This window comes from Danio rerio, chromosome 4, assembly GCF_052040795.2.
Source record: "Danio rerio strain M-AB ecotype USA chromosome 4, GRCz13ab, whole genome shotgun sequence".
Classification (NCBI taxonomy): Eukaryota; Metazoa; Chordata; class Actinopteri; order Cypriniformes; family Danionidae; genus Danio; species Danio rerio.
The window spans coordinates 15,493,770-15,507,020 of NC_141024.2; the positions used below are offsets into that span (position 1 = coordinate 15,493,770).

General features: G+C 33.0%; 1 protein-coding gene across 3 annotated transcripts in view; it reads right to left on the reverse strand.

Annotated features, from left to right (window-relative positions):
- slc26a5 (solute carrier family 26 member 5) overlaps positions 1-13,251 on the reverse strand; it is a 47,850-nt gene that overhangs the window by 9,713 nt on the left and 24,886 nt on the right. Inside the window, exons 4-12 of one of the 3 annotated variants that reach the window (XM_087246070.1) lie at positions 13,153-13,223; positions 9,047-9,312; positions 6,421-6,560; positions 5,890-6,000; positions 3,321-3,493; positions 2,586-2,750; positions 644-796; positions 467-549; positions 218-365 (exon numbers count right to left, since the gene is read on the reverse strand). In XM_087246070.1, the coding sequence (XP_087102196.1) occupies positions 218-365; positions 467-549; positions 644-796; positions 2,586-2,750; positions 3,321-3,493; positions 5,890-6,000; positions 6,421-6,560; positions 9,047-9,201 (1,128 nt within the window). In that variant the 5' untranslated portion in view covers positions 9,202-9,312; positions 13,153-13,223. 3 annotated transcript variants of the gene reach the window in all.

Genomic DNA, 13,251 nt, shown 5'->3' on the forward strand with positions numbered 1-13,251 from the left:
ACAATAAAAATTGTTTTGTTATATTTGTAGTAAAATTCATATTCTGATTCATCTAACTCATCAACCATGGGATTTAGAAATCTATCATGTGATTTATTCAAATGAAGATATGTAAAACGTCAACTATTATTATCCGTTATAAAAATGACAACATTTGTTTTAAACATTTGAAAATCATCCGAAAAAATGTACTGTTACACCTAATTTTCTCCTCTACCTGATTTCCATCAACACTGTAGCCATACTTTAGAGCGAAGGTTTTGGCTAATGAGATTGTAATGGAAAATCCAACAACAGCTATAGGAACGGCGTCTGCAAAGAGGTTTGGAAAAACTGAGAAGTCTGGAACCTTGGGTGGCAGCAACCTTCAAACAAAACATTAAGGAAAGAAATATTATAATGGGAACATTTGCAAAAATACAAACAGCGTTAATTCTGTATATTTAAGCATGGCTGTAAATCTTACCCGGTAGGAATTTTACCCACAACGTCCACACCATAGTTTTCAGACATAAGCATCCCGTATGAGATACCAGTGGACACAATTACCTAAACAAGAACAACATCATGCATTTAAACAGGGGGATTTTCTGTGTGTGATCATGAGCACAATGTTTCATGAGAAAGGCATTTAAAGCTTTACCACTATGATTTCTCCAGGGATGGGGATAAGTAGCTTCTTCTTGAAGCGTTCGTTGAGCTGTTTGATGATGTACAGGAACACAGTACACCCCAGCCCAATAATTAGAGTGACAATATTAGTGTCTGCAATGTTCCTGAGGACAGCATCGAGACTCTGGGGAAAATAAAGTGAACAAACATAAAAATAAAAGAACAATTACAGATCAGTATTAGAGTCTTATTTTATTAATATTTAGCTTTATATATATTTTTTTAAAGTGACATTTGAAAATAGTCGCATTTTATTATCTGAAACATGCTGCAAACATAAGTCATATATTTCATTTTTAAGCAATTACCATCAAGCAAACCAAACATGAGTGATACCGAACGAAAGAGGCCTGCAAGTATTTGTACAGCTTCATTGAGCATTTTTTAAATTCAAATTTCTTAGGTTCATTAGTTAATGTTAATGAATCCATTTACTAACATGAACTAACAATGAACAATACATCTACTGTATTTGTTCATGTTAGTTAACGTTAGTTAATGAAAATACAGTAGTTCATTGTTAGTTCATGTTAACTCATGGTGCATTAACTAATGTTAACAAGCATGGACTTGGATGTTAATAATGGATTAGTAAATGTTCAATTATGATTAATAAATGCTGTACATGTGTTGTTCATGATTAGTTCATGTTAGTAAATGCATTAACTAATGAACCTTATTGTAAAGTGTTACCAACAAAATTAACACCAAAGAATCGTAAGATCCTTTTTTCAATCTCCTTGCAAATAGATGTTTTATACAGGTGTAAACAGAGTCTAATCTGTTTTGACTACTTCCAGAGGTACTTTTGTAGTGTAAACACAAAAAATGTTCAAATAGTCACGAAGACCAGCAAATATCTTACCCAACAAATTATCATTAAAAGTTTTATGAGAAAGCACACAAAAAAAACCTGCATATGTTTTGTGTTTAAAAGAAGTTTTTATAGACATTTATTGGTATCTAATCTTTGCAAAAACAAGGCTAAATTTGTACAGTAAAAACAGTAAAAAAAAATCTAACAGAAGTTTAAGAATAGCTCAAAACTAGACTAATTATCAAATGGACAGAAATGAATGACTAGACATGTGAAGTCTGTGGAATATGTATATTTGTTGACAAGTCTAGTTTAGGGCTGTTTTAAGACGTCTATTAGATTTAGCCTTGCTTTAGTCAAGACATCTACGTTTACATGTATAATAAACATCTGTTAAATGCTAAACTGCTTGGTCGGAATCTAAATCTTAATTGTAATCCACATAGTTTTAATTTGCTTGCTTTCCTGCTGCTCATAAATAGGGCCAGACAGAATCTGCAGGCATTTTTTGCTATTTCTGCAGAGAATTTTGTAAAAAAAAAAATCTAGAGATTTACATTAATATTTTGGGAGTATTACAAGTAAAACTTAATGTATAAAATAAAAAAATAATACCTTTTCAACTTTTATTTCATGTTTACAATGCAAATCTAATTAGATCAACTTATTTGATAAACAAAGCAAGTCTCATATATCTACTATAAGACAGAAAATATTACTTTACAAATTGTATTGTAAACAAATCATATGAACATTTTAATATGAGTCAATAATATTACTGAAGTAAATTAAAACACTGAATAAATATAAATTGACACACATTTACAAGTAAATAAATAGACTCAATCTGTGTATTTCCAGATTCTGGGCCTTCTCATAAGGCACATAACATGGTTTGTTCATTCATGTCGCACTGAGCACTCACACAAAAGCAGAATGAAAATATGATAGAAGAGCTTCAACAAATCTGAACACAAGTGGTCACAGAGATGCATTTAAATACATGTTGACAATACTATCTGGAAACAGGGTCTAAATGTTCATTAAATAATGTAAAAGAGGTTAACAAAAAACTAACTCTCAAAAGTTTACTCACATACACTACAGAAAGAGGCCCATTGAAGCGTGCAGTCTTCACTCCCAGCAGGTACTTGAGTTGCGACACTGAGACGTGCACAGCCGCGGCAGTGGTGAAACCTCGCACCAGCGGCTCAGTCAGATAAATCGCCAGGAAACCAAACCTCAGCAGACCCAGTACAAACTACAGGAGAGCGAAAAACAATTATGTTCCCAAACATCAATCTGAAAGTAACTATAGTAACCTGAGAAGGATAACATGAAGTAATCGGCTCAAGCAGGTTAACAGTATTCCATAAAAGGTGCCAATTAAAAACAGTGTGTGAGAGGTTTGTTATGTGTACCATGGACTGCTTTTAATAGGTTTATAGTAACATTGTACTGCACTTCTTTCTAGTACAAAGTATGTCATTATAAAGTTGCTCCCCTTTAGAAGAGACTATAAGCTGAGTGAACTAAAAACTGCAGTCAAGTTTTTTCCGGAAAAAAAAGTGTGTGATCTACTAAACATGGCAATCAGTCTGTTTTGTAATAAGAATATTCAGCTGTGTTGCAGGAATTTAGTTGTGTGCCTAACAAACACATCTAAAAATGGACTTGTTTTGATCTGCTATGGTTCCAGTGTGTCAAGAATATTACAAAAAATTATTTTAAGATAGAAATAATTAAATAATTCTCAAAAAGTATTGAGAAGACTGTATAATTAATATGATGCTCAAAGGAATGGTAAGGAGGCGATCAGAGAGTGACGCACCTGGATGATTCCTACTAGAGTTGTCAGAGCTACAACCACCTCCACTCTTCTGGAATCACGGGCCTCAATATTCACAACCAGTGAAGAATTGGTCCCATTGACCATAAACATGGAGTCTGGGGCCTCTCTTACAGCAACCCCACCAATCATCAGACTGATTACAGCAAATGTGCCTGAAAAAAAACAATACATTTAACTTAATACTTAAAGATGCTGTGCTAAAGTTAATAATAGTATGCAATATTTAATAATAATAATAATAATAATAATAATAAATGCATAATACTTTTAAAAATAAACATTAAAATAATATAAAGTGCATTATTAGTATTACTTCTAAAACAATAACAACAACAACAATTACTATAATATAACAGTTTATTAAATTTAGGATAATTAAATGCTAGTTTTTATAATACTGTAATTCAACCTAAATTTATTATAAATATTATTATTATCTTTCTTTACACATAATACAAAATTAAATACTTAATTATTTTAACATTTTTATTATTAATAATAAAATAATAGCAATAAGAAAAATTAAAAATAATAATAACAACATTACTGCTACTACTATATCAAATAATAAATAAATTATTATACAATATAAGATATATTTTTATAAATATATTATTATTTTATTTATTTTTATGTTACTGTAAAACAAATGCAAATAAAGTATAGTTATTATTACCATCATCATCATCATATTTACTATAAAGATTAATACAACTTAAAATATTGTAATCCATATTTATTAATATTGTTACAACTACTATTTCCAATTACATTCCCACCTATATTTTTGAAATATATATAAAACAAATGCTATGTACTAATATTACTACTACAACTAATATCAATTATTATTAGTTCAATATCATATAATGTAATATCTATTACTCAGTCATTATTATGTACAGTTAGAGTCAGAATCAATGCTTCCCTTTGAATTCTTTTATTGTTTTTACTTCGGCTCGAATAAAAGCAGTTTAAAAAATTTTAAAAGCCATTTTAAGGTCAAAATTATTAGCCCCTATAAGCTATATTTTTTGATGGTCTACAGAACAAACCATTGCTATACAATAACTTGTCTAATTACCCTAACTTGCCTAAATAGCCTAATTAACCTAGTTAGAAGTATCTTGAAAAATGTCTAGTCAAATATTATTTACTGTCATCATGGCAAAGATCAAATAAATCAGTTACTAGAAAAGAGTCATTAAAACTATTATGTTTAGAAATATGCTGAAAAAAATGTTAAACAAAATTTGGGGAATAAAACAAACAAGGGGGCTAATCATTTTGACTTTAACTGTATATTATAATGTAGATTATATATAGATTTATACTAATTTGATTTAATTACTTTTTTTAAGCCTTACAGAACCATTGTGTGAGAAAGTAACAGGTGGTGTAATCACTTGAGTACACCATGTATGGTGAATGAGTGTTGTTGTCAGGGGAGCAAAAGCATCTGTAATCATATGAGGAAAAACACACGTCCTACTGCATATATAAACATGAGCTCTACCAATGCAAGCCCTCTGAAACTGGTCTGTATTATATTGCCATTACACCATGGAAGGACGGAGCATGAGTGTTGTTTAAACAAGAAAAAGCATGCCTCTGTGCAGCAGGACATTACCAAATGTTTGAACAAGCGCCAATTCTCCTGCTCTCAACGCAAACCACAGGGGCTGAGAAAGCAAGATATTGAAGCAACAACTCTGGCTTGAGTAACCTTCTGACTTTTGAACTTTTGATCCATCTTCTCTGTGGAGTTTCTAACATCCCGTTGTGATTTCAGAGGGATTGAAGATCTCCACATTAAACAGGAGACAAAAACAACACCGCAGGGCATCTACCTACCCATAAAACTCGCTGATAAACCTCTTTAAAATACTATTTTATTTCAGTACTCACGACAAACAGGACATTGCAATCAAAGCACTTTTAGAGCTGTTAACAGGTATATTTGGCAGGAAATAAAAAAGTGGCTTTCTGATCTGATGAGACGAAGGTACAGGAATCCAGAAATGAGGGGAAAAGTTTTTGTTTTTTAGATCATATCAAACTGAACTGCTCATGTTTAGTCTGCCAGAAATGGTTTGCATAATAACTATGACTTAGCAAAACAGTATGGAGGAATGTCACATTACAGGAAGTCACACAGCGCAGCTTATTCTGAGACTGTCTGAATAACATGTGAAATTGTGAAGTGCGGTGTGGGGTGGGTTTATCTAAAATAAACTATATTATTATTATTATTATTATTGTAGCTTATAAAATAAATCGCTTTTAACTAAATTATAAACATTCTTGACTAATTGAAATCATTCTAAAATTCAATCAATCCGAGTATTACTTTCCAGGTCGGGGAAGCACTTTTTTGTCACCTCATTTGTAAGTCGCTTTAAATAAAGGTGTCTGCTAAATTAATACATGTAGAGGTTATGTGAAAAACTATCAACAGACGATCAATGGACCAACTCTGGGTGGTCCGTCTAAGGCTGAAACCTTATTTAGGTCACATGCATGTTATTAAAAACCTCAAGAATCTCACCTATTGATATATGTTTGGAGGTACCAAAGAATGTGTATAACAGGACGGGATAAAATGATGAATATAAGCCAAACACTGGAGGGACAGCTGCCAGCATTGCATAAGCAAGACCTGTTGAACATAACAAATAGAAAAAGAGAGAAAAATACAAATATTAATAAATAACAGTGTTGTTGTAATGGATAAGTGTATACGCAGATTTAATACTATTACTATATGTTGTTATTAGGCATGTTAAATTGCATCATAGACCAAAAAAATCTATCATAACCCCTTTTTTTTTATTAAAACCTAATTTAGTTTTTATTTTTTTTTACATAATTTTAAGCTATTCAATTCAGGGGGAATATTCCAGTCCACATTTTTGTAAAATCCTGCATTCAAACAGAGCTATTTGCAAAGTATCATTGCATAAATTATGTAATAATTATGTAACAATCATAATTATGCTTAATTTCATGATAAATAAATAAGTAAACAACCCCAGAGTTCATTTTTTAACATTACACTGTTTTCTGTGTGATATCTCACCTTGAGGTAGCTGCATTACACCTGTGCTGATTCCTGAGACAATGTCCCCAAAAAGATATTCCTTTAGTGGATATGATGGCAGCCATGTTAAAATGGGTAGAAAACCAAATACAACAGACTTGACTTTCTCAGACGAACAGCTGAAAAACGAGAGCGATGAACGTTAGTATGAAGTTAGCATACACATAAAACACAAATGCTTTTGAAATCCAAATCGTCTAAAGGATTGTTAGTCTGCATTATTTAGAGCAAACGGAGCCAGGAACACTTCCCCAAAGACATTATAATTTGAACGGCATCTTATGTTAGTCTTTTTTTTTTTTTTTTTCAGAGGTTTCCATAATCTTGGACCAGGCCGTATCCAGAGCAATTGCTGTGGTGGTTATAGAGGAGTGGAGAGCATGAGACTGATCCTTGTAAGCCCCCAGTGACAGACGAGTCTTCGCAACGATCCTGAAGGGACAGCCTGTACACCAACCAGTGACCTCTCCCACCTGCAGCTTCTCCACGATAGACGTCCAGCATTCTCCAGCCTCCGGCACCTAGACTGCAGCTTTGCACAAGACGTTTGACCATAGGAGTAATGGTCGTGCCCAACTGAGCCTGGTTTCTCTCGAGTTTTTTTAATTCTTCACTTTCGCCAATTGGTGAAGTTTTTTCCTCGCCACTGTAGCCACTGGCTCGCATGGTTCGGGACCTGTGGAGCTGCGCATCGATGGATTTGCTTTTAAGCGTTTAAACTCTCAGAGGTTAACATTAAACCAGACTGAACTGAACTAAACTGAACGTCAACACTGAAAACTGACACTGTGTCAATTTAGTATCATCTTCTATGTGAAGCTGCTTTGACACAATCTACATTATAAAAGCGCTAAAGAAATAAAGATGAATTGAATATGAAGTATTCAAGGTCAAATTCTCCAAGCCATTTTACATCCTTGATGTCGAATCAGACGTGAAACATTTTATTACATCATACTTGAACTAGATTCAGTAATGGAGGAAATGATTATCACTGAATGACGATTTAAGTTATAGTCTGTCTGAGAAGTGAATCATCAGTTAATAAACCAGCTCAGACTGGGAGAGACAGGTTTACAAATCTTATGTGTCGGGACAGTTGTGTAACATAGTAGTACTGCAATCTTATATGCCAGACATGATAAAATAATGGAGGAGGCCATAAATAAACGGTTGTTTACTTAGTCACACAGCCGTTTTATCAGTTAAACCAATTTTCAGAGGTTCAGACAAGGGTTACACCTGATACCACTATTACAGCTGAGAAAGTCAAAGATATCATGTGAAGCAATGCAACTGGTTTTGCCTTAATAAATTGTCCTTACATTTGGGTAAAGCTGAATTTATTTATTTGGTTTAGCTGCGAAACTAAGAATATGTATCGGTTCAGAGATAAAAGTAATGGATCAAATTATCACTCTAAAACAGGAAGTGAAATATTTAGATTGCATTTTAGATTCGACAGTAATTCGACAGGCGAAAAGATGGCTGTTATATAGTTCATTTAAAAAATTTTTTAAAAAAATAACGTTTTTAGCAAGACAGGCAGAGCTCCTAGATACCCAAACTTTAAAAAAAATTAGCTAGTGCATTAGTGCAGCCATACTTTGACTATGCTGCAGCTTTTTGGTACAGCTGTAGTTCTAAAAAAAATGAAAAATAAATTGCAGACGGCCCAAAATAAGTTGTGTAGAATTGTTATGAAAGTACCCCCACTGACACATTTAAATAATGAACTTTATAGTCAAAGTCATTTTTTAAAAGTTGAGAAAAGGGTAAACATTTTAAAATTAGTGATGGTTTTTAAGATTTTAAAGTAAATGGTCCCATTTTATGTTTTAGTTAGTGTGGTACACAGTCATTCTACAAGAGCGCGTCGCAGGGATATTTACCCATATAGATTTAAGAGTGAATCACATTCTTTTTAAGCATTCTTTTTTGTGTAATAGCTCTGCTGCTAGGAATGTTTTGCCCACGATTTTTTAAAGAGATTCGAATTGAGAGGGTTTTTAGAAGGGAAATTAAAAAGTGGTTGTTTTACAGTTGAAGTTGAGGATTTTGTTGTGCCGAGTTGCTGAGCTGATGATGTTTGCATTCCATTTATGATTTGCTTGTTAATTTTTTTAAAATATTGAGGCCCACAATGGAAATAAGCCTGTGGCTTTTTGTGTATTTTATCCTCGACAGTTTTTTAAAAAAAAATGCATGAATTAGTTTAACTGGACTTGTTTGAATATTTTTGTAAAAATTGTCAAATAAAATCAATCAATCAACTAAAAAAGGATAAAATAAGGTTCAGAAGTCTGATATTACTACAGGTCATAAATTTATAAATATTTCTTTCATTACCGAATATACAATTTGAGTAAACTGAACAATACATTTAAATGTGAGAATTTTGAATAATTAATAACTATAATTAATTAATAGTGTGCTCTACTGGAAAAAAAAATCTGCTGATCTGTACAAAGTATCACATAAACAACTACGTTTACTTGATTAGAAATGGTGCAGAATATTTCTCAAAGCAGCCTCAGACTTTTGACCCCATCATCAGACCTACAATGAGCAATTAAGAAGGCTATATGTATTAAAATAACCCTACCAGAGATGCTCTGCTACTCTCAGTTTATAGGGTTTGGGTGTCTTCTTCCTCTTGTGCAGAAGCTCTGAGTCAATATAGGCTTCACTGAATATGGGTCGTTCCACATGGTACATTAGTGTAGCGGACGGCTCCTCGCTAACAGTTACGTGCTCCATGGCTGCAGTGGAAACACCGGCATGTCAGGCTGTGATGACCTATAAGAATGCGCTCGTGCTCTTGCTTTACTTCCTCTTCCTGTTTTCAAAGAACGCTGGAAAGTTAGCAGTCTGTGAAGAAAGAAAGGAATTCAGAAATCAGAACAAGCAATGCTGACTTTATTCAAGCATGTTTTGTTGATCGGCTATTAGGTAGCAAAACATTTCGTCACACTAATGACTTGAGACCTGCAGTGGTCAAATACTGTGGGTGTATAATTACAAGTCCTCAAAATAATCTTGAATGACAGCCAGTTTTAGTTTGTACAGGCTGCTAGAGAAGAGATTTCTGATACGTCACATCATTGACTTCTGCATCAAAAGCAAGCACACGTAAAATATCATGAATAACGTTAAATAAAATAGCCTTTTAATTTTTTTACTGTCAGTTTTTTAATGCATTATTTTTTTATCCATTCATAGAAACTAAACAATGTTGTTTCCTTAAATAATATGAAATGTAATATGGTTTTTTGATTTAATCTAGTGTGTCTAAAGCACACAACCTGTCCAGGACACAGTGTACAGCTTGAGCAACAAGAAGAGCCCATGCGTGGATCCAGTCCATTTTTAGTACAGTGTAATGCAGATCACAAGACCATAGTAAAATGAAATGCACTGGATATCAGTGGCATTGCTGGTGAAGGCTAAAGTTTACAAAGCAGAGATATAAACATTACAAACTGCACTAGATGACATAAGAGGGTCATTCCATGAAATGTGCCTTATTCCTTCTGAAAAGTGCTATTTAAAGCATTCAATCACAAAGAGAAAATGTTCAAACCATGCTGTCGAACAGATCTACTCTTTTAAATAGTGTACTGTACATACAAAAGTGAAAGTACTAGACATCTGTTGTTCATTTAGCCATTTTGATTGTGTTCAACGTCAAGACCAGTGATGATCAAGAAGTTTAAATGCTGACTATTTTGAAAAAATAAATTAACAGCTAAACAAACAAAAAAAATAAGAAAGAAGATTTTCAGATGCCGACATTCATTCCTAAATATTAGACCAAACAAGACAGTGATTTAAAAAAAATTTTGTTTAGTTTGACTGTAGCACTATTTTGTCCTTGATTTTTATTTTATTACCATTATTTACAGAACGTAAACAATTTATATCATGGCAACAAGTTAATGCACAACTTGGGGACACAGCATTGAATGAATATGAATACTTCAGTAAAGAGTAATTCAGCTAAAATCTTTAATAATAGTAACAATAATAATTATAATAATCATCAGCATTGTACAACATGTTATTTCAGCATTGATATCGCAGTGTGCACATCTGCAATAGTCACATCGCAAGATCTGCGATGCTGAATATGAATTAGGGTTGAGCAGGAGCTGATGTAATTTGTAGAGTCACTGCGAGGTTTAATCATAATAGAGTGAAAGTTTATCATTTGCATGTGTTTTTAAGGCCTGTGACCGAGCATTTCAAGAGACTTTAAAACATTTGTGCACAAAAAAATGATGTTTGGAGGTGTAACAGATTTTTTTGTATTTAATTATCTACATATAATTGATATGATTTACGCAAAATGTTTTTCTTACCTAGAATGTTTGTTGTTTCTAGTCTAAATATCTAAATTTCCACGCAAAAACAAGATTATTTTACTAACCTCATTGGCAGACAATTTAGCTTGTTTTAATGAAAAATGAAACTATATTTTTTACGTGATCTAAGAATTTTCCGTTATTTGGACTAGAAATGAGACAAAGCAAAAGAAACAAAACACATTCTTTGCATTGTGATCATTCAGTTTCTGTGCCTGAATAGGATTAGACTCCCCAGAAAACTATTAAATAGAGGTATTCAAACCATCTTGTAAAACTGTAAGTTATTCACAATATTTATTGCAGAAAAATAAAATATCACAATATCAGATATGTCCAATATCGTGCAGCCCTAATAATAATAATAGTAATAATAATAATAATAATACTGCAATTGTTACTCCTAATATTTATATTATTGTTAACAATAAAGTATTATTATTATTATTACTCTTTATTCTTCAAATCTAATGCACATCTAGAGCAACTGTGCATTGTTTATACGTCCAGCATTGTTTTATAGTGGAACAAGCACAAACAAATAACAAAAACATCTTTTAAAATCATTATTTTTTGTTTGATTTGTGCTGATGCATTAAACGCAGTCCATTTACTCTCAGTTATTGTAGTAACTGTTTGTTTACACTCGTTCACAAGGAAGCAAAAATAAAACACAATGTGCAGTTGCTGTATCTGACAAATCTATAGGTCAACAGAACAGTCATGACATAGACTGCGAGTTTCATCATCGTACGTGCTCTGCTGCCATACTCTTTTCCCTCTCAAGACAGATGAGAAATCAACATTATCTGTTTTCGTTCTGTTCGAAGCTGCAGCTCCGCAAACCTGTTAAGCAGGTAATTTAATTCAACCAAGATGTTTTGTGTTATTACTGTAGTTTAATGGATGAGAAAGAAGCCTAAGCATCTTACCTCTCACCGCCTGCGTCCTGAAAATCAACCAAGGTCGGTGAATTGAGCAAAGAGCGAGAGCATCGACTGTCCTGTTACTGTGTAACATGTGAAAGCCCTTTAACTGCCGACTGCAGCTGCGTCATCTACTACGCCGATAAGACAGCGCTGCGTAAGATAATGCGTCACCTCATAGCCAGAGAGCAATGCAACATGGAACATGTAGTTCTCTTCTTGCATATCAGAAAACAGATAAAGCTACTGAGCAGACCTTTATATGATAACTATATACAGAGAATTTGATCAACGCGTAATTTAAGTTTTCATAAGTAATAAGTAAGCACGAACAATGTATCTTACCCAAAACCAATTTATTTTCCTTGAGTTGAATGCGATTGTATGCACAGTCGCAGATGTGGAGTAAGTGCGCTCTCTTGTGGAACAATCATGAAGTAAATATTGGGTACTATAGAGATAGTTCACTCAAAAAAGAAAACCTGCTCACTATTTACTCACCCTCGAGTGGTTGCAAATCTTAATTTCTTATTCTGTTGAACACTAAAGGAGATATTTCAAAGAATGCTAAAAACCTTTAACCATTCCAGTTGGAAAAAGAAATACAGCGCAAATGATTACAAGTTTTGAGCTTACAACAATATCTATATTATATTTAGCTTAACAGAAGAAAGAAATGCATAAAGGTTTGAAACATGGGCGAGTTAATTACAGAATGTAAATTTTTGAGTGAACTGTCCCTTTAAATGTATATTATGAACTTATATGTTCATTATGATTGTTCTGAAAGCATTTTTGTCTTACAAATAGAAAATGCACACACCCATGTATATTGTATAATAACAAACATATAATAATACAATAATAACACATTTAACAAATAATAAAAGCTGGGGCGAACTAGTGTGTTGTGGGCATGTAATACACTGTCAAAAATTCCTGGTTGCCTTAAATTGTTAAGCTGAATCAATCAATATTATGCTAAACTGACTTAAAACAGCTTGTGTCACTTATAAAATTGCATTAGAACATGATTAACTGAGTTTAGTAAGATATAACGACCTAAAGACTGTCAGGACTAATTGACTATAGAATTTTTACAGTGATTAATAACTGGAACATAATCAAAGTCCCTAGTTTAACAAATAAACAGTTACATTTAAGGGTGTCAGTAAAATATCACTTTTAAATTATTTGAATTGTTTCCCACTGCTGTTAAAATGTGACATACTGTAGATAAGACCCTGTTTTGTGAACCCATGTTATTTTAGGTTGAACTAGCTGCTTATTTCAAGCAACAGAAAAAATATACACATAATAATAAGATTTATGACTTGAATAATTCACTCACGCTAATTCTACATTCAGTTTAGGGCTTCAAACAGGGCTTAAAATTAGAAGTATAAAAGGCTGTTTCTTACCAGTGGAGAGAGTCAAGGTTTAAGTTGAAAAAGCAGCATCCAGCGCACTGTTTGAACAGTTCTGACTCGCTCTGGCACATGAAAATGACAAAACAAACA